Below are 26,078 nucleotides of genomic sequence, written 5' to 3' on the forward strand. Positions count from 1 at the left end.
GTGTAGCAGGATAGGGGACAGTGGTGAGAACAGAAACTGAGATCGGTGTGGTGGCGTGCCCCAAAGGCGGAAGGGAGAGAAAAGACTACCCTACGTCGTGGGCAGCGCGCGCGTGGCGCCCCCGGGCCTCTGACAGGATATAAAACCAGCCCTTCTAGTCTGATCCGGAGAACAGACGTACGCATCGCGCCAGCATTGAGTGAAGATACTGTACCTGGCTGAACCTTAAAGCCGGACTGAATTACTGTCAGAGCACTAAGGTGAAYCTTCTACCCGAAAAAGCCGAGCTGGGTTCTGGAGCAGCTCTCAGCCTTCTGGCTCCACGCGTGGTGAAGCAGAGCTGCTCACCTGCATGCTGCTGAATACCATCGCAATGAACATTTAGGTGTTAAATAATTCCCTTAGCACTAAAAGCAATGTTTACTTTTGAATGTCTGGCTTTAACATTTTTAAATTTGTTYTTACTGGAATAAATTCTTTGTTGGCGTCAGTCTTGTGCTGACACTTGAGTGAATGTGTTCACTGACTTCAGGCYGTCATGCAGATAGTGTATCATAATTATGTATATCTGATTATTCTTTTTTTTCCAGTTCTGTAACACAGTGCAATTATAAACAAAAGAATCTTTTATATACTTTCTCCTCTCAAATAGTGCCTAATCCATGCTTGGACCTGACATGCGAATTCATTTGTTTACTCAACCCTTCTGGTGCAACATGTGCATGTCCAGAAGGAAAATCATTGGTTAATGGAACATGCAGTGATCTGAACCTGTTAGGTGAGTATTGAAAACTGCATGAGAAGCAGAAAATAAAAGAAATAGTCAGTTTTTGTTGTGGCAAAAGGCTAGACTGTCTGTGGGTTGAAGTTCTATGATGTTGTTCAAGATACCTATTACACTCCTGAAATGGAAAGTAAATAATGAAGAAGCAAAATACTGCTATCAGAGAAACTCTTTTGTTTCATCAAAAAGAAAAATGAACTATTGGACTGAACTGACATAAGATGATATGCATTGTTAGAAGTGTTGTATTRGATACAGGAAGCTAGAGTTCTGGTAGAATATCTACTTAAGTCTTGCTATATTCTCGGAAAAATAAAGAATATGACTTTTTCTATAGAAGGAAGTCTGTTAAATAATTAAAGTTATTCCCACTGTAGTTCTGGTCAAACCTAATGGGTTAAATGGTTAACCAACTGGAATGGATTTTTAGTCAGCTTGAATTTTAATGTTTTCCAGAAATCATAGAGTAGGATTTCTCATGCATATGAAAAGTCAGAATGCATCAGAATGTTCCTCTGATGTTTAATTCTAGAGTCAAGAAATTGAAGCAATCTGTGTTTTGATGAGATTCTTAGTACTTAAACTGCTCAATTTAGTAATGTAATTAATTTAAATGAAATGTCATCATTCTGTTTTGTGAGGGAAATCTCACCTGTTAAAGACTTCCTAATCTTTAAATACTGAATTAATGTAACAATGTTTCAGTGTTTTATGATATGGGATTAATGAAGCTATCCTGACTAGCACTATTTCTGTATCAAGGAATCTACTATTTAAAAAAATAGTTTTTAGAGTAAAACAATATTACAGAGCTTATCCTACATAACAAACCCATTCATCTTTTTGCCTAAGTAAGACTACAGCGTATGCGTTGCATTTACTTTGGCACCAACATTTATATACGCTGCACCATGCTCTAGCAAAAATACAGTAAATGAAAACTTAATTTTGGTTCCTCTGTGGCTGAATAGCTATGAATGTGGATTTATGCAATAGTTATACAACTCTACAGTAGTTTTACAATAATTTCTACTGTTGTGGGGAAATTACACCACTGAACCAGATGCAGTAGAGAACATAAGTATACTCTACAAGATTTGTAATTCTTAAGACAAAGTCAGTCTAAACACCCTATGTCTGCAGAGAGTATCTACCCTCATTGCTCCTTCAAATGCCTGACATTTGCTTATCCGAGATGGAAACTATTCTGCCTGGCTGCTTTTAACTTGTCATCACAAGATTTTCTTTGTCTTTCAGGACATTATATCTTTATTAAATATCTGAGGGTGTTAGATTATTTTTCTGTTGCATAGATATACAGCACAGATTTGCATGCCTAGAGAAAGCACATTGAATAATTGATATTTTCTAGAATCTTCCCACAATTGTGATGTCTGTTATACCTTTTTACGAGTTGTTGAATAAATGTTTCTTAGTTTTCTGATAAAAATTAGATTTCTAGTATTGCCTAGCATAGTTTTTTTTTTCCCGTATGTTTTCCTCTACTGATTGGAGATTGCAGATTTTGTGGCCTCACAGATTACAATTTAMAAACAGACTCTAACCTCAGCGTCATAACATACTAGCAGGTATATGGTTTTGCACACTTCTGACGTTTATGAAAAGTGTGAAATGAGTTTTAAGTGTTTGTTTCATGCTACTTAGCACACTATACTTAGCCTTGCAGGGATCTGCAGAGATTCCTGGCAAGATCGAAGCTGACCTCAAGGTCAGCATCTGGAATGRACACAGATTGTAATTACTGATGGGCTGACAAACCACTTGCACTTGCTAGGTTTCCAAGAGCCTCTAAACAAGAAACATCATGCAAATTTGTAGTAAATGCCTTTTCTTACTGAAAGTCAAGTCATAAAACAGATTCTCTTCCTTTAAAAAGCTATACTGAAAGAAATAGTCAGTAAAAAAATAGGAAGACAGTCTTACTGTTCTTTTCTGATGAAAAGTTACAAAATGCTGAGGAAATATCCCAAACTGCATACATTCAACTTGTTAAAATCTTACATTATATTTTCTTCATTGTYACAGAGCATTTTTGGCAAACTTATAGAAGTCAATAACCGACAACAGTCAAAATCCTGTCAAAGTCCTTATATTGTAGACTGTTGATCCAACTTTAATCCAAGATTGCATATGAGATTTTATCTTGATTTCTGCAATAAAATTCTGATTCAAAGTCAATTGAAAGATCCCTGWCGTTGCTAGTAATCTTCTGATTAAATCCTCAAAGAGTGAAGTCCAGGAGATTTTAATCGGAGGCATGACCATCTGTGAAACTCTCTTTAACTGGTTTTGTTATTGATTTTATCATTATACAGTAACTGTACTTGAAATTGGTTGTAGGTATGTCACAATAGTATATATACATTACAATTTATCTGTTTAACAATACACCGCCACTAATTTGCCGATTTAGAAACTCAGCTTCTTAAGTTTCTTTTAGTGGTCTTTATTTATATATTAATAGAAGTGATGTGTACTGGTTGTTTTGTACTTGACCAGTAACTATTCAGAGTTGCATAATAAGCATCATAGTTTCATGAATTAGTAGTAGTAATGAGTATCAAAAACCAATGTGACTATACTGTATTTTTTTCAATAATGTATAATTCAGGTTACTGTTCAGTATTTTATCAAACATCCTTAAGAGTTTTATTTTTAGTATCTTCTAAGTGGTTTTGGTCTTTAAAAATGCAGTAATGAAGTTACTCTTACATTTCCATGACTTACCAGTGTCAAAATGGTACAGCTATCTAAGGTTCTCAGGTTATCTTAAATATTGGCCCTCTGGAGAGTCAGCGTTTGAGGATTTTGTTTTAACAATGCTTTAGTCTCTATCCCTGTGGAAAATGCAGGCCAACAAAGAATGGTTATTTTTGAGAAACGGTGACATTTTTCATTTTGGTGGAGTTTTTTGCATGACTATTGTGAACAAGCCTTGCATGCTTTGTACAGCTTAATAGTTGGTTACTGACTGGGAAGTCCTCTCAGTATTGCTTTCTTTCTTGTAACTGTGACCCAAAAAGTGACAGACTCTGGAGTCCGGAGTTCACTGGATTTTTTTTTAACAAAATAAAACTGAGGTAAGTTTGAAGTTCTGTGTAATAACACTAATGACTCATCAAAATGATTTTTCTTCACAAGTCCTGTGTGAAAAATTCTAAATTTGAATCCCCAGTAGCTTTCTATAAGAATGAATCCAGATTGCTCTAGACAGCTGCTTTAGCAGCATCTGTTGTTAACTGATTAAAACAAGAGTTTTTTTTTTGGTTTGGCTTTTTCAAACCAGAGCTATTGCAACACATGTGTCATTCTGAATGAGATTCAGCATATTTTTTAAAACAAAACCAAACTAGGTCCTCTTTGTTCTTACATAAGCTTTCATCTTTTTTCCATAGCAGATTATGATTGAGACGAACCAATTTTTCTGATTTATGTATTGACTGCGACAGACATGACTTTCTCAGTTCAGAAGCTATCCGTTAGTTTTCACCTGGGTACAGTACCACTTTATAGTTACAAAAGAAACCAGTGGGTTTATACTTATTCTCTTTATTATATCTAATAATCTGCGGCACAAAGAAGCTAAATATGTAATTAGGAAAATGAAAGTGCAAAAGGAGATTTGCGCTGGAAGAAACTGGTRTGTATCACAGGAGTGAGCAGGAGTAATGGAATACTTTCAGGAGTTCAGTATTTTGGAGCTGAACATTTATCACTTTCATTTTAGGAAAGGGATATTTGTGCTCTCTTGGCTGGAGGAAAAGCCTGAGAAAAATTCAAAGGCTCAGATATGATGTTGCTTCTGAAAGCAGATGAAACAGTTAATTTATCATGGTATTTCCTGCAGTGCATTTCTGTGAGGACTTGCCCGTTTCACACTGAGACTGCAGGCAGACCAAATGCTCTGGCTGGGAGTATAGAGGTTAATCCCTATATGCTTTCCTTCTCACCAACAAATTCTGCCTCAAGGAGCTTTACTAGCAAAAGCTATGGCAGTTCAATCCATGCTATCTTCTTGCTTTCTGTTCTGCTTTCAGGCTTTTTTTTTGATAGCAAATAGAATAATGGTCAAACACAGAAAGCTCCTTCTTGTTTGAAAGAATCTACTGGTTACAGCAGTATCTTCTGTGTTTGCAATGGAGATATACCACTGGGACGGATGTTTTCCCAGTACAGAAGAAAATGTATTAAATTACAGCAGGTATTTGGTTAGTTTTTCTCACTGTGCATCCTTTTCTTAACACTTCTGTTCCATTTGGAATTGTAAAGCAAACGGATTTTTTAAAACAGAATATGTGAACAGCAATGAAATAGTCTTCAAAGAGGAGGATCTTATAGTATTCAAACAAAATTTGGAGATTGCAACTTCARATAAATTTTGACTTATAGAATTGACAGATAGCAGAGGCCTTTTCCAGGGGGGCAGAAATATTTATACAACCTTACCAGAACTTAAGAACTTGAGTCTCTTGGATGGGTACATTCAGCTTAGTAAATATAACTACACAATTCTCTCTGAGGTAGGCAAGAACAAATACCTTTATGCCACCTGAGAAGAATATTTTCAAATATTTTCCACTGTGTGGAGCAAACTGTTCTTGTCCCAATGAGTATATTTCATCAACCTTTTGCTCCATAGCATCACCTACGCTGCTAGTTTAAAAATCAGTGGATCTTTCAGAGGGTTAAATAGCAAAAAGTAAAATGTATTTTGCTCAAGAAAAAGAAAAAAAGGTTTTATAGAAGTACCAATGAAAGAAATGTATGTGTGTGTTGGGAGAGAGGGATGGAATATCTAAAAAGAGAACAAGTAAAGTTAGAAGTATCAGTTCAGAAAGTTTTGCATTATTGCTTTTTCAGTAATTCCTCTGTGTAAGGATTTTGTTTTCAGTTAGAGAAAGGTGGCAAAAACTGAGCAAATAGACCCTAAGTTCATTAATATTAAATATCAAAAATTCATATCAGGAAGAAAAATGTAAGAAAAAGAGCAAAGCAGAGTTATTCTATTCTTTGTGGAGGTAGATGAACCAAGGCAGCAGAATACAAAATAATCAGACTAGGGGAAAATATATTGATTACATGACCTATAACCGCTTACCTTCTATCATGTCAAATTCGTTAGCTAGAATATTAGCCAATAATTTAGCAGGTGAAATTATTTACTTCTGACACTTCAAGAATTAAATAGGATAGCTGAGAGGTGTTACAGTTAAGAGTTCCAGCAAGGTCTGACCAGTGTTGACTTTACTGAAGATAGAAACATTTCTGATTAAAAAAACCTTTTTTTTTTTTTAAAAAACTTTTCTCCAACAGGACATACTTACTRGAGATGTTCCCAGCTCTTCTGAAGCCTTTATTCATTAATTCAAATTAAGAGTATTCAGCTTTTCATAATCATTCTTCTCTGTTTCTCTCCTATATTCTTTTTTCTTCCTGTCTTCTCTTAAAGGACCATTTTGTTCCTTTTTCCCACACAAAAGCATCTGATTCCCCTTTTGTACTCAGTTGATGTGAATCAGCAAGAGTAATTTGATTCTTGTATCTACTTCCAGACAACAAAACAGCAGCAGCATTAAAACCCTTATATTGTTAAAGTCTAACACAAGATTTTAAAACTAGCTTATCCATTACATCTTTAAATCCTATTTCTTAGCTTGCTTTAAGTCCAAAATTTTTGTAGAAACTTTTCCTTGATTTTTTCATATTTAAGTCACATTTAAACYCTTGCATTTCAAATATTTGAGAGAGGAAAAAGCAAAAAATTTTAATAATTCCGTGATGATGCAAAATATTACACTCTTTCCTATTTTTTCTCATTTCTTTCTCAGAAACTTTCTCAGTTGAACATCATGTAAAGTTATTTAATATATATTGCATTTAAAAAGTATAGGACATGTGTATCCCAATCATTGAAAGCCATTTGGATTAGAAAAGCTTTACTGCAGACAACTTTTGGCCCAGTATATTTTTATGAAAATATGAAGGTGAATATTTCCTGGTGCAGTTAGAGTAACTGTGAAGTTCATAGTTCTCATTCTGTAGCTGTAAATATGCCTTTTAAGAGTGAATTTTTATGTTGAATTCATGGAGTGTCTCTTAATTTATATTTTTTCTCAAATTTTATATCTTAATTTTTCAGAATTACTCTAGAAGCAAAACGGAGATGATATTTTAAAAATTTTGCTATAGGTTCATAAAAATGAGCATTTGTCTGTACTTCAGAGTTTTTTATTCAGTTTTAACTAAGCTCTGCTCTATAAACTCATGACTAATGATAAGTAAAAGAGAAGAGATAAGCAAAAAAAGTAGTGCTTCTGTCCAATAGGGTGTGCTACATTATTCATTTAAACAACTTCTGTAATGAGTAACTGAAGAATGGTTCACGGAACATCAGAGGGTCTAATGAACCACCTAAATAAATAAAATCCTGAGGCATCTTCAGACTCCCAAGTACAAAGTAGCTTCCACTTAATCTGCAAGAGGGTAGCAGCTTCAAGGTGAGAGCTTCCCGGGAGAGCCGCGTGAGGAGCGGGCTYGTGGCGGGGAGCCGCGAGGGCCAGGCTGCGGCGTCGGGGATGCAGCTCCGGGGGCCGTGGGGCCAGCAGGGCCACTGCCCGGGCCCCGCTGCCGAGGCAGGTCCGAGGGGAGGTCCGGGGGTGGCACTGGCACCGGTGTGTCCAGGCTGAGGTGCGGCTGCAGCGTAGCTCCCTGAGCTTAAAGGCAGCTCCCACGCAAAAGGCAGGGAAAGGCCCCTGCTTCTTGCAGCTTTTTTTTTTCACTGCCGTTGGATCCCGGGTCGCACYTCAGCACCATCTGAGCTCTCACTTTGACAGATCCCTGCGAGGAAGGGTGTGCTCAGGACCCTGACAGATAAGCAGAAAAGAGAGACATAGGTTAGTCTGCAGGAAAGGCTGCTGCAAAAGCAGTTGTGTTACTGGGCTCTGCAGAGCCAGTGCTTGAGAGAACAATTCTGAATGCCTTGATCGCAGTTAAAACTTCAAACAGGGCCCGGACCTTACAGAGGAGATGACTCAGTCGCAAACCTTAGCTCTAGGATATCAGACCTCCCTAAACTCGGCACTTGAGAGGCAGCCTCTTTCTTTAAGCAGCAGGAGTAAGAGTCGGCATGCCGGCGTCAGTCAGTCTTAGCTCTGGAGAAGTATAGGAGATAAAGGATACTCATACTCCTTTTCATCTGCAGTTTAACTGAAACTTATTAATTCAGCAAAACATCGCTGTTACTGGCGGATCTATCACTGAATAGTCTCGGTGTTAGCGTTGTCCCTTTTGTTCAAAGGGCCACGTAGGTTCAACTGCTGGATTAGTTAGGCATCAGTCTGGCTTCACAGAATTCAGTTTGTTATGYGAGAAATGAAAGGCCTTATTGTTAAAGGCATGACTTGGGCTGGAAAGGTGCTTATCTGTGTCTTTAGGAGTACAATTATTCGGATGTTTGCCAGTTGTATGCATGCTATTCCATAATTAATTTCTTGTTGGTGTCACTGAGTGATTTTATTTCTTGTTCGCTGGAATGAATAGAGATTTATTTCTCACAGTGTTTCCAAGACAGGCACAGCTTTAATTGAAAATAGTATTAGGGAAAGATTGAAYCTGCCCTGCTCGGGATTTGTGTTACCCAATACCTGGGAGCTAAGAAGGTGGCAGCACCTTCCTGAGCCCTCAAAGCCTGCACGGCAGAGGCAGTGCCTCTCGTACGGGAGAGGGCCCGGGGGGCCGGTGGTGCGCTGCCGCTCGCTGAGCCCAGCCTGCGGCTCCTGACTGCCTGTCCGAGGAGAGCTCACGGTCTCCTAAAAGTAGCTTTTATCTAGTACTGTGCAGTAACARTTTGCTCTCTCCATTTTGAAAAGTGAGTCCCCCCCACCCCCAGCTACCGGGAACTGGAGCTCTATTTAAAAGGTTGCCAAGTTCTAGTTTGCTAGTTACCTGAAACAGAATTGTTGAAATTATTGAAAAGTCAAGTAATTTCTGTGTGTTTTCGCTGCAGATGATACGTGTAAACTGACGTGCGAAAATGGAGGGAAGTGCATTATAAACGAGAAGGGTGATCCCCGCTGTCACTGCTGGCCAAGCTATTCTGGTGAACGATGTGAAACGAACCACTGTTACAATTACTGTCAGCACGGAGGAACCTGTGGCGCCTCTGTCCTTGGTAAATATTTCTGTGCAGCTTTAGGATGTTRTTATAACGACCTTAATCTAAATGTTTGAATTTATTCTTTATTTGTCTAAGCATAAACTATATGCAATATAGCAGTATATACTGTACACGTATTTTATACTAAATAGTGCTTTTCATTCATGTATTTCGGTATTTAAGCGGAAATAAATTACATCCCATAAAATGGAGCATATAGGTGTTCAATATAAAGACACAAATGTTGAGGTGTAAAAAGGGTGGTGTAAAAGCAGGCTAAGGCCAAAGTCTAAACCATACCTGGAGGCCACCTCCCCACTTTCTAGCTTGAAATTTTTAGGTGCTACTCCTAAAGTTTTAGGTGCCCTGGGGTATACACATAAAGATATTTCCTTAAACTAGAGTTGTGTGTCCTCATTCTTTAACCTATGTCTTATTAGAATTCACAAAATTGGACATTTTCCTCATGTGTTTCAGGAAAATTTAGTTGATCAGAATTCAAATCCTTTGTTTGCTTGAAGGAATTTGAAATAACATCTCTTATCTTCAGGGAGATTATCTGAACCGCCAAGCCAAAGATATTTCAGAGCTGATCTTTGTCCCTTACATGTAGCTTGTATAATGTAATTAAATAGTGTTTGGGCTAGAGAGAGAAAGTGTGATAAGAAGTACTCTGTAACTTAGTAATTACATTAGAAAGGGGAAGCTTGAGTTTTCTGCTCCAAGGAATTTAAATATTTGATTCACAGTGGAACAGCTAGAGGGGGAGTTTGAAGTCTAGTCTTTTCTTCTCTGAGAAGTCTATCACCTCCTGAAGATGGTGTGAATCATTTCCTCGTGTGTGATGAAAAACACGTTTTGGTCTCTGCAAGAAAAGTGCAGGCACTTGACCTTAGAAGAGGAGCTTGTGACTGTTTCTCACAGATGGAGGGAAATGGTTCTCTGAAATGTGGGAAAATTATTTATCTCAGTCACTGTGATTAGAGGTTGCAGCCTAGATCTCAGCATTTTTCTCAGCATTTCTTAATATTTAGCCTATTTTAGTTTAGTTATTTAACTTCCCTTACTGTACCAGCTTCTGTGGATCCTTACTTTCTTCCTGCCATCTTACCTAATAAGATGTAATTGCAAAAATCCAAGGGAATTCAAATCTAATAATCTGTTGTGTGACAAACAAAGTATTCTTCAGTTCTGAATCCTTTTGGGTTAGCAATATCATTTATAGTGATATCAGTAATAATGACTACATATTAGAAAATGACAATTATTTGTAGTTGATATTGATCAATTATACTTGAAACTGCTTCTAACAGCTCATAGAAGTACTGACAGAAATGATAACCTGAAATTTTTATCAATTTAGTGAGATCAATACATATTTAGTGAGGATGTGCAAGTGAATGAAAGACACAGGGTGATTTAAATGATATGCCAAAACTTCACTGTCACCTGAAGAGAGTATATTTACTCYGACATCTCTATATATGTGTCATATAATTGATATTTTCATGGAGTTATAAGGCATTATAAAACTAATAACTTAGCTTCTATAATCCAGCTCACTTGTGAATCCTGCAGACATTTCAGTTTTCTTCCTTTGGGCAGTAACCTTGGAACTCACTTACTTCTAGCAGCTGCTTCATTCTTTACTGTACAACTGAGAGTACAGAACTGGGCTCACACACCTCTTCTGCATCCTGGCCTTCTTTTTTTTTCCTCCTAAATACAACCTCTAAAATCTCTCCACCCTGCTGGAAGGCATAATTAGTATAGTAGGTTTGGTCATCAGTGACAGATGAAGGAGAGATATGGGCATATCCTGCAATATACTTCTGCTAGATTGTTATTAGTGACCCCATCTGCTGTAGTGGGCCTGAACATTCAGACATTATCCTTAATTCTGCTTGGTCTCAAAAAGGTGAATATACCTACACCAAAAAAAGCACAAGGGAGCCAGCACTGATGTGACCACAGTCCACACTCCATTCTCTGACTGCCTGATCAGAGATTGACTGGGAATCTAAGTCTTTAACTGCTTTGGAAGTTTGCTGTACCACATCTGGCCAAAACGTGCCAAACCTTTGTGAGCTGAGGCCAGTGTAGAGCCATTCTTGCTCATTATTGAAGGATAATTGGATCTTAAAGTTTTAGCAGCCACCTCTAAGTACAAAGAGGACACCTCACTCCCAAGTCTATCAGATGTCGAATGTTCTGATGACTTTTACTGGACATAGCTGCTTATAGGAATATTCTTTTGCTGTGTTTTTTCTCATTTTCTCGTTTAATCAATTTTTTAATAACTGTATTTCAAGTTAAATGTATCTCACGTGTGCCATTTCTAATTCATGAGTGTAGTCATGAAGTCATGACTTGAAGTCAGTGCAATAACTTCCGTGTGCTAGAGATGTGGGAAAACATGCTTTGGATCTTTCTAAATCAAGGTGACTCCATCCAACATTCTTGATAAAATTTTCAAATTTTCATATCTCACCTTCCTTGCAAGCCTTGCCCCTAGACCCTATAAATATTCTATTAAGAAGAAATCTCTATGTCTTATCGGCCTGTATTTCTTATCTATATCAGGTCATAAATCTTGTCTTCCTGAAACAAACAACCATGTCAGCAAGACGTCCTCATATCCTAGTTTAATCCATGGTATACTAAAGTTGTTATGTATCCTATAAGAGGAAGTTAAATTTAACACCTCAAAGGCATCCAATACCTGTAATCTGTTAACTCCAGAAAGCTGATTTTATAGTTCCTCAAGTATTTTTGCAACAACAGTTTCCTCTTTCCACTGAAATATACCACTATGCTAAGCATCATTCGGTCAGTGCTCTCGATCAATGCACATTTAGTTGACAAGRCTGCACGTACAATTCACAAGTTGGACTGAGGATGTGAAAAACGGAAGAAACCAGCATTCTTGCACTTCCTTTTCATTATCTGAGCCTTCAAGAAAAGGCTGATCTGCTTTGTCAGATTCATGTGAAAGTCATTAGTGTACACATTGCTTTAATGTTGCACATTGCAACAACTGGTTCTGTACTCAGAGGAATTCCTCTGTTCTTCTTTCATACTTATAGAACTTAAGCATTATAGTAAGTGCRTAGATTTCAAATATTACATCCTACCAGGTTGACCTCTCCACTAGCAATGGGTATATTAAATACATTCTTTTGTGTGGGGAATTCTTTCATGTCTGGAAAGTACAAGATTACTATGTAAAATAAGTCAGCCCAATACCATTTTAATTTGTTTTACTATAGTATTCTTATGTGTGCATACCAGCTTCCATATGGGAGTATTCATGACCAGTTCTTCAAAAAGCAGTAGTTATATTTTTTCACCCTTGCATCATCATGCTAAACTGATGCAAAAAAGTTGCACATATTTTTCCAGATTTTCTCCTTTGCATTTATTCAAAATGGTGAAGCTTTTTCCTCTGGAAGTTGCATACATGTGATAGTGCCAGTCCAAATTCTATCTGCAAAACAGAAATGGCCGAAATAACTTCAGTTTATTTGGAATCCGTCTGTCTTAGGAGGTCTAATTGCCCTTATTGATTCTCTTGTATTATCCAATTCAAACAGCCTTGATACAGTCTGTCTAACCAGTGTCATTCTGCGTGCATCCCCTTTTGTGACTGTGAGTGCATTTATATTGCGCAGCCTCAAGCGTGGTGTTTCTGGACTAGCACCGCTACGAGCAGAGGCGGCCGCGCTGGTGCAGCACGCGAATGGCTGTCATGGACCATCAACATGATGACAGGGAAGGGTGGACCCCATAGCTGCTATATGGCCARGGTTCCATGTCTGTTTGTTCTGCCACATGGAAGTGCCTCTTTAAATCTGGGGCAAAATCTGATTGTCTTGCTGGGATGTTAGCTCATCCAAGCCCATGTTTTCTGTCTCCTCACAGGAAACCTTTTTTGTTACATGCTGCTAGTATTTGGCCCAGAGCCCTTGCAGGAAAATGAGCTTCTGCAGRGTCACAGCTGCTCTGATGCTTCCCTAGCAGTCAGGGAATTTCCTTATTGTTGGATGCTGGTTTGAAACTGAGGTAGACATATCCTGAAAACAAATCTTTCATCATTTTCTGATATAAATAAAATGACGCAGCATATACAATACACTTCTAGTCAAACTGAGCTTGTAAATTCTGTTATCTTTCACCACCTAATGTAGAATAGTAATGTGATAACCAATTAACTAAATTGCAGAGTATTACTCATTTTTTAAAACATGATTGTGTTAAATCTTTGCTGGATGTGGTAAGTTGTAGAACCTCATTATCTGCACACAAATGTTAATTTGTTRAACAAATCCCACTGGCAATTCAGGGATTATTCACTGCTGGTTTACTTACTGCTAAGCCTTTTGGCAAATTCCTATGTGAACATTATATAGCTAGAGATTGGGGCAGCTTTAATTAAAATTTATAAGTTTATGACAGTTGTATTGAACTACAATAATTGAACAAAGAAAATGTCATCAGTTAATTAAAAGTACACATCTGAGACGTATAATTAAAAGTTTGGTTATAATAATGAACACTTTCCAATAAACCAAATTAGTAGGAATTTTGAAAAAATTTAAATGTTAACATAAAAATACMCTTCCTTTTTTCTTAGATTAAAGTAAAAATGTTGGTTGCAATAATTTACTAAATGTCTTGAATGTATTAACTAGCCTTAAATAGTTCAAAAAAATTAGATAAATACATATTTATATTATATTTACTGCCCCAAGGTTATGTCTAATCACATAGAATTGTGATGCTGTATCAAAATGATTAAAACAATGTTATTTCTTTCCACCTAATGAACATGGATTAAATATTCTACTCCAAAATATTAAAGATCAGATATGAAGTAGATACCTAATTGATCTCAAAAGCACTCAGTGTTCTGTTTTATAAGCGATCGATGCAGGCAGATTTGGGGATGCAGTGGTGCGTATTGAAAGCTCCGCTCATTGAAAAACACATTCACRCCGCTCACATCAGATCACTGCCCGTAATCTCATGCAGGGAGCCCCAAAGGGGYATGCTCCACCTGCACCCGACCAGGATGGGGGGCCGTTGTGTGGAAGGGGACAGGGTCGCGGTTATCTGTGGACGTCGAGGGTGTCCAGTCTGCTGTGCAGCTGATCTCATGGTCCCAGCTGARCCACTGCCACCAGCCTAGCTGAGAAGAACCTTGGAGACTACCTTGGAGATCTTTTCTACTTTTCTTTCACAACATGCAAGGAATACCTATCTATTGGGACTGATCCCAGTCATTTCAGCTCATAATTACATACTGGAGTACAGCTTCCCTCCACTACTCCTGGGTTATTAAAGCTAATTATGGTTCATGAGCCACATGGATTCCCACTAATTCCTGTTGCTAACAGTCTATAAGGCATGATATTACTTATAGCAGCCTCATATAGAACGACCTTGTTTTCTAGAATAGTGACACCTATTAAATATATAAATATAAATATATATATTTTATTTATATATTTATATATTATATATATTTATATAAATATAAAAAAGCTGTATTTCATATTTTTAAAATTGCAATATACCTTGTACAGTCATAAAAATGGAGAATGGAGAAATCCAGAACAAAAAGATATACTTCTTTCTCTCTAAATACTACTACTGTGGTTTTCAAATAATTGGAGCATTTTACAGGTGATGTGCTAAGCATAGGTTACCACCTTGTCACCCTTGCCATATTTACAAATAAAGCTATTCAATATAGATGATCTAAGCAAGAAAGTTTTCCTGGATTTAAGGAAGAGACATTAGGTAAAGCTCGGATGCTGACCTGTAATAAGTAGAGAAGAAAGAGCTCAAAATAGGGAAATACTTTTTGTTCTGAAAGTGATTATTTTTTCTTATTTTTGCATAAAATATACCAGATGATGGATAGCTGAAATGCTAATTTTGTAGCAATTAGCAGTCCATAGAACACTTCTCTTACTAAAATTTTTCTATGCTGTAATATATGTTGTGAACGTTTCAGTGCTGGCTAAGGTCAGAGGTTACAAGACAACTTTACTGTTGGTTCTGTACAGCTCCAGTACTGAAACATCATGATCAGTGTAAATGCTTATGTTCTCTGTGCATGAGATTACCATGCAGTGGCCGTTACTTATAAGTTCTGACATTTTGGATAGCATAACTCTTTGCTTTGCAAAAATAAATCAATATTCTGATTCTATGATACAAAAAATAATGGCATTGATTGACATTGTTTAATAGTGCAGTTTTATTAAAATGTCCTTGGAACCATTTTATATCAGAAATAATCTATGAGAATAAGGCAGATTATTATTATTATTATAATAGATGCCAACAGTCATTGTATAATTAAGCAATGAACTATTAACATTACTAAAAGTCATGYTAAATTGAGTGACAAAAATGAGGTTTAGGCTATACTGAATTAAATTTTCATATAACTCAGCAATTTGGCATATTTATAAGCATATATTAGCCTAATAATTTCTTGTACAAAATAGGAAAATATCATTGCCCCATCRTTTTACAAAATAGAAGAATATTAATAATAAAAACTGAATTTAGACCCSTATATCATATTCTGTCACTATTTTATTTAAAATTTATAATTGAAACATTGATTCAGATTAGAATTATGTGAAACCGCCTGAGTCTGGGTGACAAATTTGAATACAAGTGTATTTGTGTGTGGGGAAAAAAAAAGAGTCTGTGCTAACATCTGAGTTCAACATCTTTGATTTAATGTTTATATCACAAGGGACAGATATGAATAACCAGGCTGATGCATATTAAACTGGTTGGAGCTATTTTAAGTCAATGGTTTTGTTCCTGCAGTACTCATTAGCTGAAGAGACTAACTGATCTCATGGCCTTTAGGATGATTTGCAAAACACTTTCATTTAGCATAGCTTAAAATAGAAAATACGGAAAAGAATTAAGTGAAGCATTTGAAGTAACAGAAGATTAAGAAGTAGAGGAAAGAAAAATAATAAGTAAATCATTCTGTATGCCTCAGAGGAAGTAGAAAAAATGAGGGCACTTCTTTTGCATTGACAAATTGTCCAGTGAAAGTGATACTAAATTATGGTATAAAGTTAAAACAGAGGTAGACTAGGAGAAAGARTATTGTGGGATTTATGAAATAGTTTAATTCACAGGATGTTAAAGAGACAGAAAACTAAATAGAGAAGAAATAAGGAGAAGATGGGAGGAGTTGCACAGTTCAGAGTTCTATGGACAGCTGTGCTAGGGGACATCAGAAGACAAATGTGAATTTGAAAGTAGATGCGGATACCTATACCAGACAGCATATGAAAACATACTCAGGAAACGATGAATTSAGGCAAAAGACAGCAAGAGAGGGACTAAATCAGGCAGCAGTAAGGATTTCCTGGTAGATTACTATGAAGATCAGAGATAATTATGGGAAAGTAATTCAATCTGACTCATTTGACTACTTTGGCTTTTGGTGCTTGTGCAAGGATGCAGAATGTAAGTATGCTATGGAAACTGTTCCACAGTGACTTCTGTACATTTTAAACAAAATTCTATGTGCTGCTCAGGACTATGTCAACCATAGCTTCTCTGGTGTGCTATCTAGCCAACCCTTCTATAAGTTTAAGAAAGCCCAAAAGGCCAAGTGAAAGAAAAGTGGTCAAGGATGGAGGCAGAAGAGGAGTTTTGCAAGAAAGAAACAAGARTGAGAATAGATTATTTGAAAGCATGAAGGGAGAGGGCTGGCTGGACACATCAAGGCATTTGACCTAAACAGAAGGTTACAAATGAGATTTAAGAGCAAAGTCAGAAGACAGGAAGGCATTTGTATCTAGAGTTTTGTTTTAAAGAAAACAAACCTTGAGGATCAATCAATTAGTGAAGAATGAAAAAGTTTAATGAAACAATGAAAATGCAACAAAGCTATAAATCCTGAAGACCTGAGATTTAAATAAAGGAAATTACAGAAAAATTAAAATAGGGGAAAACTATAGCAGGAAAATATGTGAGGGTCTTAGACAATATTTTAAAATCCCTAAAAAGCAATCTACTCTACAGCAGGAGTTTATTTTGAGTAAATATCTGCCTTTTTCCCACGGTGTTTGCTACTTTTCAGATATTGAATTCTGGCATTACATGCACCTTTGGTCTGATACAATATAGCCATATTTAAGTTRTTTATTATATGAGAGCAGCAGGACAACAGAATAAGCACACATCTGTGATCTAGTAAAAATTGTAATGCAAAATGTAGATTAAAAATAGTCAATGTAAAATTGACTATTAGTGCATTAGTAAGTATTAGTAAGTGTGTATCTATCCATGTGATTTACATAAAAGTTTGCAGTCTTGAGAACAGTTGAGTACATTCTGAGGACATTGTAATGGTGACCATATAACCATTTGTCTTCTGCAACTAGAGGAACTCAATCTGGCTGGCTGATTTGAAGAGCTTTTCACAAATTTATGGTTTTAAATTCCTGTTTAAGATTGTCTTTTAAAATAATTCCCAAATAAATAGTTAATGACCTGACATGTACGAATATAAAATGAATAGGTATTTTGAGGTATTCATATCTTACAGGGCTAACTTTTGTAGTGCTAATTTGCTCTGTTATGAGAAATTTGATTACTTTTTCTTATTCTAATGTTTATTTATTTTTATTATAAAATAGTGTTCTTTGTTTCAAATAGGGAGGCCTACCTGCAGTTGTGCGCTGGGTTTTACAGGACCAAACTGCAATCAGACAGTCTGTGATCACTTTTGCCAAAACGGAGGAACCTGCAGTGTCACTGCTGGAAATCAACCCTTCTGTCACTGCTTGCCTGAGTATACAGGAGACAGGTGTCAGTATTGTAAGTAATTTTCCACAAAATCCATTTACATATGCAGGAGAACAAAGAGTTTTTGTATAAATGGTTTATTTCAGCATTTTCTTCAATAACATCTAAAATAGAACTGTACAAGACAACTTATTTTGTCAATAGAAATGGTATAATTGTATTAAAATTTTCTACTTAAACATCCACATTTGTAATTGGATGTTAGTGGAAATCATGAAAATAGTGAAATGACATATTTGGTTAAAATATAAGAAGGTATCCCTTATCTCCTAGATGCTCCAGCAATTGTGTTTCCAGCTGCTGCCTTGCCTTTCCTTTTTATTTCTCACACAAGTAAGCAGCATATTGACAACCACTGCTCTGACTTTCACTCCTCTCTATTACTTCATCTTACTCAGCCCAAGACTACCTTTTGCCTGGTTTCTGCTCTCTCATAGTATTGGAAATCAGGWTTTTTAAGTATTTCCCTTTTTTGATGCTCACAGCTTAGGTTCTGTCCTTTGCAGCTGTGGTTCTCATGCTGACTGACCAGTCTCTTCTCGCTGAGATACTGTTTTCCAAAGGTTTCCATGCAGTTCTGTCTGTTTAGAATTTTGTCTAAATTTTTAGTCTTTTTATAGAGGGGAGAGGAAAGATTATCTACCAATAGGCCTTCTGTTCTTATTCCATTTATGGTTTTTCTCCATACGTTCTCTTTACGTGGATCACTGTTTCCTCTTTTCCAGAGAGTCAGGAAATCTGAACATAATCTTGAATTTCTTCTGTTGGTTACTCATTTCAGAATTTCAGTTTGTCTTCTTCAAGTCTCTCTGACATGATGCCTCAGTAACAACTCTAATGTAAAAGTGATTATTGTTCTGAGATCAGAATTTGTTTCTTAGAAAATCTCCTTTTTTGTATTCCTGTTTTGCTTTGACTATAGCACTCTTCTGTCTGAGATTAAACCATTAGGAATACTTGTTCTTTGTCTTCTCCTGATGTGCCCAAAACCTTGCTGAAGCATACAAAATACAGTTATTTCTATTGTTATGTCCAAAATATGGGAACTTTATTTGATACTCTCCTTTGGTAAGTGTAAGCTATTCAATCATGCATTCTTAATCTCTTGATTTTAGATTTATAAATTTGTAGAAAAATTGCAGTGAGAAAGAAGATTTTTTTTTTAGATCTCCAAGAAATAACTTGCAATTTGTAACACTAACCTCATGAAAGCTCTTTGGACTTGAAGGAAATACTTTTGGTTAACTTGACCATGACTATATTCTTTGACTCAGAAATAGAATTGTTACAGATCCATACTAATTCTTCATGGGAGTTCATTATTTAGGATGATAGAAAATGGTTTTGTCTTTTTCTGAGTATTATTAGATGTCTTTTGCCTTAAGACAGTGTAACAGATGAACTTACACGTACATACACACAGAACCCCGTATCTCTCTGTCTATCTGTCTGTCCCAGTCTCTCTCAAGTCTCTCTCTCTCTCCCTTATCTCTGCCTTTTCTTGAAAAAGGAGGTATAGATTTARATTTTATATTTATGTGAATCTTTTGTTTACCACCTGCATGTGTTGAATGGAAAAGACTCACATTATCTGGGACAAACTAAACTCATTTTTTAAATTTTAGCAGAGAATGTTGCTAAAGCCACTCGGCATCGTATAAAATAAACCACTTTTGCTGATTGAAATGTAGTATTATATTCATATTGCTCCTTACTGCATATTTGAGTCTTGTCTCTTAAAACATATAAATGTCTTATAAATTAAAGYACCTGAGAAATGCTAATCACTCTGGTACTAAGTGTTACAATAACTTTCTTTGCGAGCAACTGTAGAAGAATATAAGAGAACATATACTCTTACAACCACTGTATATCTTCTCTCAAGTTTAATCAGATTTGGATATAGTAATGTATATAAAAAATAGAAGACTGTCATAGTGCTTGTTGTAGAATAGAATATTAAATGTGAAATCCGTCATTTCTTTCTTACATAATTCAGTGAATTAACCAAAGACAGCTAGATTTAAACCGAATGGAAAGGAAATTAGCGATTATAAAGGTCTGGTTTAGAATTATCTACCAGGTACAAAAAGTATTTAGTTTTAGCGAAAGGTCTGTCAAACAAGAAAAGAGTGTGTATCTGAAATAGGATTTGCACTGAAATAAACTGAATGTATTTCCAGTTGGGAGACTAGAAATAAATTGAAACCTTTGAATGGAAAAACAGCAGTAATTGTGATTCTGTCCCACTTGGTTTTAAACAAACTGCATGGATCCACAAATAACTATCTGCAAACACAATTGGGTATTTGAAAACAGTATAGTACATAAATCATGCACAGACAGACACACAGATTAAGAAAAAATATTTACTTGAGGCTTACCCAAAACCAAACAAATTGTTTCTAGTTGAATGCTTCTGCATACATCTTTCTTTTTTTTAAAAAAAGAATTAATTTAAATGTAAATTCAGGGGTACTTTTAAAATAGAGTGCTTATTATCAGATTTGGATTATATACTGATGCTTTGGAAAAATGCCACAATTCAGAGGCACCCAAATTTATTAAAGTAAACAAAGTATAATTAGGGTTTTGTTTGTTTAAACCTTAAAGCTTTTAGGAAAAAAGCTTACAATGTTTTAGACTATTTTTTGTGACTAATAAATGTTTTATATAACTTTAAGGTTCACAGTTAAAAGTGTAAATGTAAAMAAATCTGTATGCTTTCTTTTCTCTTTTTCTCTTTTCACCTTGTATGTATGTTGGAATGTATTAATATAGCCTTATTACAAAGATTAGTTGCCTCTAAATTATCTTTTTTAGTCTCTTTATGATGTAACTAAAACCAATTCATAAGGAAGGAATGATACATGCAAATGAATAGGTATGCCTTCAGGTTGAAAATATTATTCTTATTTTTTATGGCAAGGACAGGACATTTACTTGCTGTATTGCCAGATTGTGAGGAGCTTATTTTCGTCACACTTATCATCTCCAATTACCCAATGCAGAATTTCTCCTGCAATTAGTTCACATAAAGGCTAATAACCAAAATGTGCTCCATGTCAAAGCACTGGAAAAATGAATTTAAAAGTAAATGAATATATAAAGAATTTCACTAAGGTTATGCATGTGATTATATACACACGTATTTGATGTATTTGCATATAATTTCATATTCAAAATTCCTAAAAGGAGACATACAGAGTATTTAAAGTTTGTATCTTGAACCATTTAAGAACCAAAAACCTAAAAAAAAAAAAAAAAGAAAATGTTTTCATCCGCTTACTATAACTGAAAGTGCATGTAGTGATCTCACAAGCTGTTATTTTCCCTGAAACTGAAATTCCTGAAAGAAAAAAGAATTATTTGTGTGCCATTTCAGTCCACAAATGCAGCAGTCACATTTTAGATATAGCAGAAGATTAATGGAATTTGAGACTATAATCAATAATAAAAAGCAGTAATCTTTTTAGAAAGTATAAAGGTCTTACTTTTCAATTTGGGGGAATTTTTGTCCTAACAGCCCTGAAAACACTTGCCTCTTGCAATGTTTTTTTTCATAAAATATCTCTTAATAATAGCTTTTAAAACAAAAGGGGGGGGTGTAAAGGAAAAAAGATGCTGGCACCATCCCAAAGAAGTACCTATCTGGACCTTGAATCGAGGGGCTACAAATAACTACTTCAGTTAGTATCTTTTAAGCCTCTCTGCTGCCTTGGTAGAGATCATCTAAGGAGCTTAGTCTATAGTCTGCATAGGTAGGTGGAGATGTGTAATGGCAAGAGTCAAGCAGAACTCCCTTGCCCTTTATCAGAGTTCTTTCCAAAATTAGGAGTTAGACTGGCCTGACAGCCCATAAAATACATCTCTGATGAGGGGGAAAAATAAACACAGAGAAGCGTAAGCAAAATACATATCCCAATCATCCAGCAGWCTTGAATATGCTCAGGAAAATATATTAATTTTAGTAGTCTCTAATACRCTTTTTTTTCAATGTGCCTCCCAGTGGAACAACAGTTTTGAGCGTTTACGTTTTCAGATTCAAGACGGAAGGTGCCATTCAGCCAAAATTTTGTTTTCTAGTGAACAGCTTGATAAAGCTCTACTTCTAGCTGCTACTGAGTCGCCCTCAGTCGTATCCTGAGCTTAAATAGACAGGAACGTTTCAGTAATGACAGAAAGGTAGTATTTCGTTTATGTGGAATATTTTAACTCTAAGTTGACATGGACAGATAGCTCAGAATTATATACAGGCTCTATTTGAGTTATTTCAGCTGCCCGTCAGGAACACGATGAAAAGCTCAAGACAATATTAACCACTCAGAACTGAAGAAAGTATTAGAAGCAGAGAGATTTTAAGTGGTTTGGCCCCGCTGAGGAGCTTAAATGACAAGAATTTTAAAAAGAGCTGTTCTATCAAAAGAAAGCTGTCAATACTGCGTAAATGGAAATGAACCTAAATGTTAAAATGTCAGTGTTTTGTAGAACTGGAAGCCTCTTCAAGCAACTTATTTCTTTTAAAAGGATATGGGGAAAAAAGAGAGCTTCTGATGCTTCTGGAGTGTTAAAGAAATCACTGCCTGAAATCTTAGTCCTATGGACATTTAAGCAGTTAAATGAGCTAATGGGGTCTTGCAAAGTCTACGAAGATAAGCATGTGTATACTTTTCTGTAGAATTTATGGATTATGTCTTTATACATTATTATTATAACTTCATGAAAATTTAATATGTGGATAAATGAAAATAAAAATTATTTCAAAATACTATATCTATTTCAGTATCACATAACAGTGTTAACACTAATATGAGCATATCAAAAGATTTTTTTCCAGCCTATGTCCCATAAAAAATATATTAACGTTGCTCTGCTTTTCTTCTCACTAGTCATATCATATGGGRCAATGCTATAGATGGTTAAACATCTTGAAGAAAAAAAAATCTCTTAAGAGCTTATACCTGTTTTCTTCTAAGTTTTTCACACTGCAGTTATAACCAGGCTACTATATACTGTGTGCCTGTTTTTAGGTATTCTTGATTCTTACTTATACTTACCAATGAGTCATTAGCTTCATTTGCCATTTTATTTTTGTTATTGTACCTTATAAAAGCCAAAAACTGAAGACATTACTTTTTATGATGTGATAATCTTTCATATTTTTTAATATCTAGCTTTCATATTGTTTGCAGATGTTTGCCACCATTATTGTGTGAATTCTGAATCTTGTACTATTTCTGATGATGGAAGTGTAGAATGTGTCTGTCCAGTACGATTTGAAGGTCCAAAATGTGAAGTAGACAAGTGTGTAAGATGTCATGGGGGACACTGCATAATAAACAAGGACAGTAATGATATAGCATGCAAGTAAGTGTGTGGGGGGGTACGTTCAAAATTGCATATTTAGTAGCCATTAAATACTTTAAATCTGTAAAATTAGTTGCACAGTGGCTAGCCCTGAATCAGTCACATCAGAACAGTGTCTTTACGCATACAGGAAATTAATTCTAGAAGAACCTACTGACTCCTGCCTTTTTAAACCAATTTTCAGGGCACTCATCACTGCATCATATAGCAGGAGACTGAGCAGCTCTTCACTTGGAAAATATTCTAATAGGAATATTTAATGAAGTTAATAGTCTAGTTTTACCACATTTCTTAAATTTGTTCTTCTTTCTGCAGTATCTGTGACAATGGTAGAGACATACTATATACTAATGAAATCATATGTAGTGGGATATACAGTTGTGTTGCTGAGTGATTGTATAGGAATAGTTGGTTTTCATGAACTTAAAAGGAAAGATTTAAAATATTTTTAATGAAAGGCTCACTGCCTATGCTAAGTTTTTCAGGGTGGAAACTTAGAATTCCTGTAATTAGTAGATCTTGTATATATCCTAAAATATATATTTTAATATATAGATAACTATAAAGTAATTCACAATGGATTTAAAAAAATACTCATGGCTATTTGTATTTTTTTAAACATGACAGCTGCAGTAATGGAAAGATTGCCTCTTCTTGTCAGCTGTGTGATGGCTACTGTTACAATGGTGGTACATGTCAACTGGACCCAGACACAAATATACCTGTCTGTCTGTGAGTATATTGCACTGTGTAGGTAATTAAAATAACTGTGAGCCAACAAATACTAAAGTTTATATATGCATATGTTTAGGAAATGTAATGTGGTGTTTGCAGTGGTATCTTGTGGTGGTACTTTTTCTAGCTATTTCTATAACCTGATACTTTGTCTACTACTTGCAATATGGGTATCGCAAGATGTATGTAAGATATATATTGCAAAATATATATAGGTGTATCTTTTTAGACTTTAGTAATTTCAGGCTGGGTCTAAAACACATTTAGGTATTTGTTCTGGAATGACATCCGGAGGTGCAAAGTAGGTGTCTTGCTTCCCTATGAAGTATATGGGGCAGGTAGCCTCTGAAGCTCTTGAAAAGATGTTTGCCTGCACCTGGTTCTCAAAGACAGATGAAGCCTTTTCTTCTAAAAGGATGGTCAGAGGTGATGGTGGAACACGTCTGTAAGGAGCCTGTAAGGAAGAATAATTTCTGTGTTTATTTTTTATATGTGTCTGAGGGTAGGTACATGTATCTATTGCTTCTGCCCTAACCTTTACACTACCTATAAACCATAACTGTTCTGTTGTGAGATTGCACTCTCCCTCCTGCAGATATGCACCACTATTGAGAAAATAAYTCAAGATACATTTCTTAAGCCTAGACATAAAATGCCAAAGGAAATGTGATTCTGTAGTCTAGACAGTAAAGTACTCTCTTAAGAGGTAGAAAAACCTGTTCGAGTCCTTGCTTGAGAGCTGTGGTGTATCTTCTTGTTCAGCTGATAGATGTAAAATATAGAAATAGTCATTGTAGCAGGAAATTAATTTCTTTCCTACTCTCAGTTGCAACACCTAATCACCTAAGCTACTGAGTCATACTGGGCTAATATATCTTCCTATCTTTTTCACACTGCCGAAAAGCTTAGTTATTGAATAGTCTTCCACTTCTTAGAACAACCTGGAGGTCAGAGCATTCTCCAAGAGTGTATGAGATGCTAGAAGAAGTAATTGAACCTTAGTTTCTCATTTCCAGAGTGACATAAGTTATTGTCCCAAGGGATCTGGCACTACAACAACTTTGTAAAGAAAGTGCAGCCATCCCTTCATTTTGTTGATATGTATGAGGCAGGTGATCTTAGATGCCTGTTGTATTTGGAGTCTGAAGGAAGTTAGATAGAGAATCACCTAGCTTTTGTAGTCTGACCAGTGTGAGAGAGGGACCAAGCTGTTCATCGCTGTGAAAGCTGAAGCGCTTCTGAATGTGCAAAGGAGCAAAGCTGTAGGTGCTATACTATTGAGAAGAAAGTATGTATGCATACATAACATACGTACTATATGCAGCTGTGGGATTAAGAACAGCTAACCTGAGTTTTCATGAATGCAGTTCTGTGTTGTGGTCCTTACTCAACTGAAAACATTTAAAATGCCTGTGTACGTGTCTCTCTCTCTCTTTTTTTACTATTTTGATATTTATAGCTCCATAAATATCTTAGCAGAGGAGCAGAGAGATTCATAACTCTCAGCAAAAGAAGAATCTCACAGCTGTAACATGCTAGGCTTAAATATGATAACTAAGTCTGGTAATTCACATGCTTAAACACTCCATATAGCCGTTTCGGAAGCTTATGATTCTTCCTTTCTTTTCTGATTGAACAGGTTTATAGTTTTTCACATTTTTATGGAATAGCATATTGAGGAAAACGAGTTTCATATATTCATTTGTGTATGGATTTACAATACATAAAAGCTGTTGATTACACCAACACTGCCAACTACTAAGAAAACAGTCATGAACGTTTTAAGGCAATTGCACTTCACATCAATCAATACAAATGTGTAGCACATTTAGCAATAATATCTAGTTAAGAATATTAGCTTTGTGAATGCAGAAGTTTGTACAGACCCATTGTTTTACTGGTATTTGACTAACACTGATTATCAAACTTTGCAGTGTAGTATCAGATTGGACCTTCCATGTAAAAAAGAGTATTATTTAATATCTGTGTGTGTGCGCATGTGTATGTGTGTGTGCCTTGCCATCATTGTATGTACTGCGTTTAAAATCTGCTCAGCAAAAGGCAGAATATTTATGTAGGTCTATTTTACTGAAATTCTGCAGATGCTCTGTGGGGTTTAAAAGTCAGCGCTGTGACCAGAAAGTGAACCCTTGTGATTAC

General features: G+C 35.9%; 1 protein-coding gene across 1 annotated transcript in view; it reads left to right on the forward strand.

Annotated features, from left to right (window-relative positions):
- LRP1B (LDL receptor related protein 1B) overlaps positions 1-26,078 on the forward strand; it is a 236,065-nt gene that overhangs the window by 189,869 nt on the left and 20,118 nt on the right. The window contains exons 63-67 of the mRNA XM_085320958.1: positions 653-778; positions 8,811-8,975; positions 17,667-17,828; positions 23,009-23,183; positions 23,811-23,915. Coding sequence (XP_085177084.1) covers positions 653-778; positions 8,811-8,975; positions 17,667-17,828; positions 23,009-23,183; positions 23,811-23,915 — 733 coding nt within the window. The remainder of the gene's footprint in view (positions 1-652; positions 779-8,810; positions 8,976-17,666; positions 17,829-23,008; positions 23,184-23,810; positions 23,916-26,078) is intronic.

The sequence above is a fragment of the Rhea americana genome, unplaced genomic scaffold (assembly GCF_003343005.1).
Source record: "Rhea americana isolate MKP2758 unplaced genomic scaffold, rheAme1 scaffold_67, whole genome shotgun sequence".
NCBI classification, from domain to species: Eukaryota; Metazoa; Chordata; class Aves; order Rheiformes; family Rheidae; genus Rhea; species Rhea americana.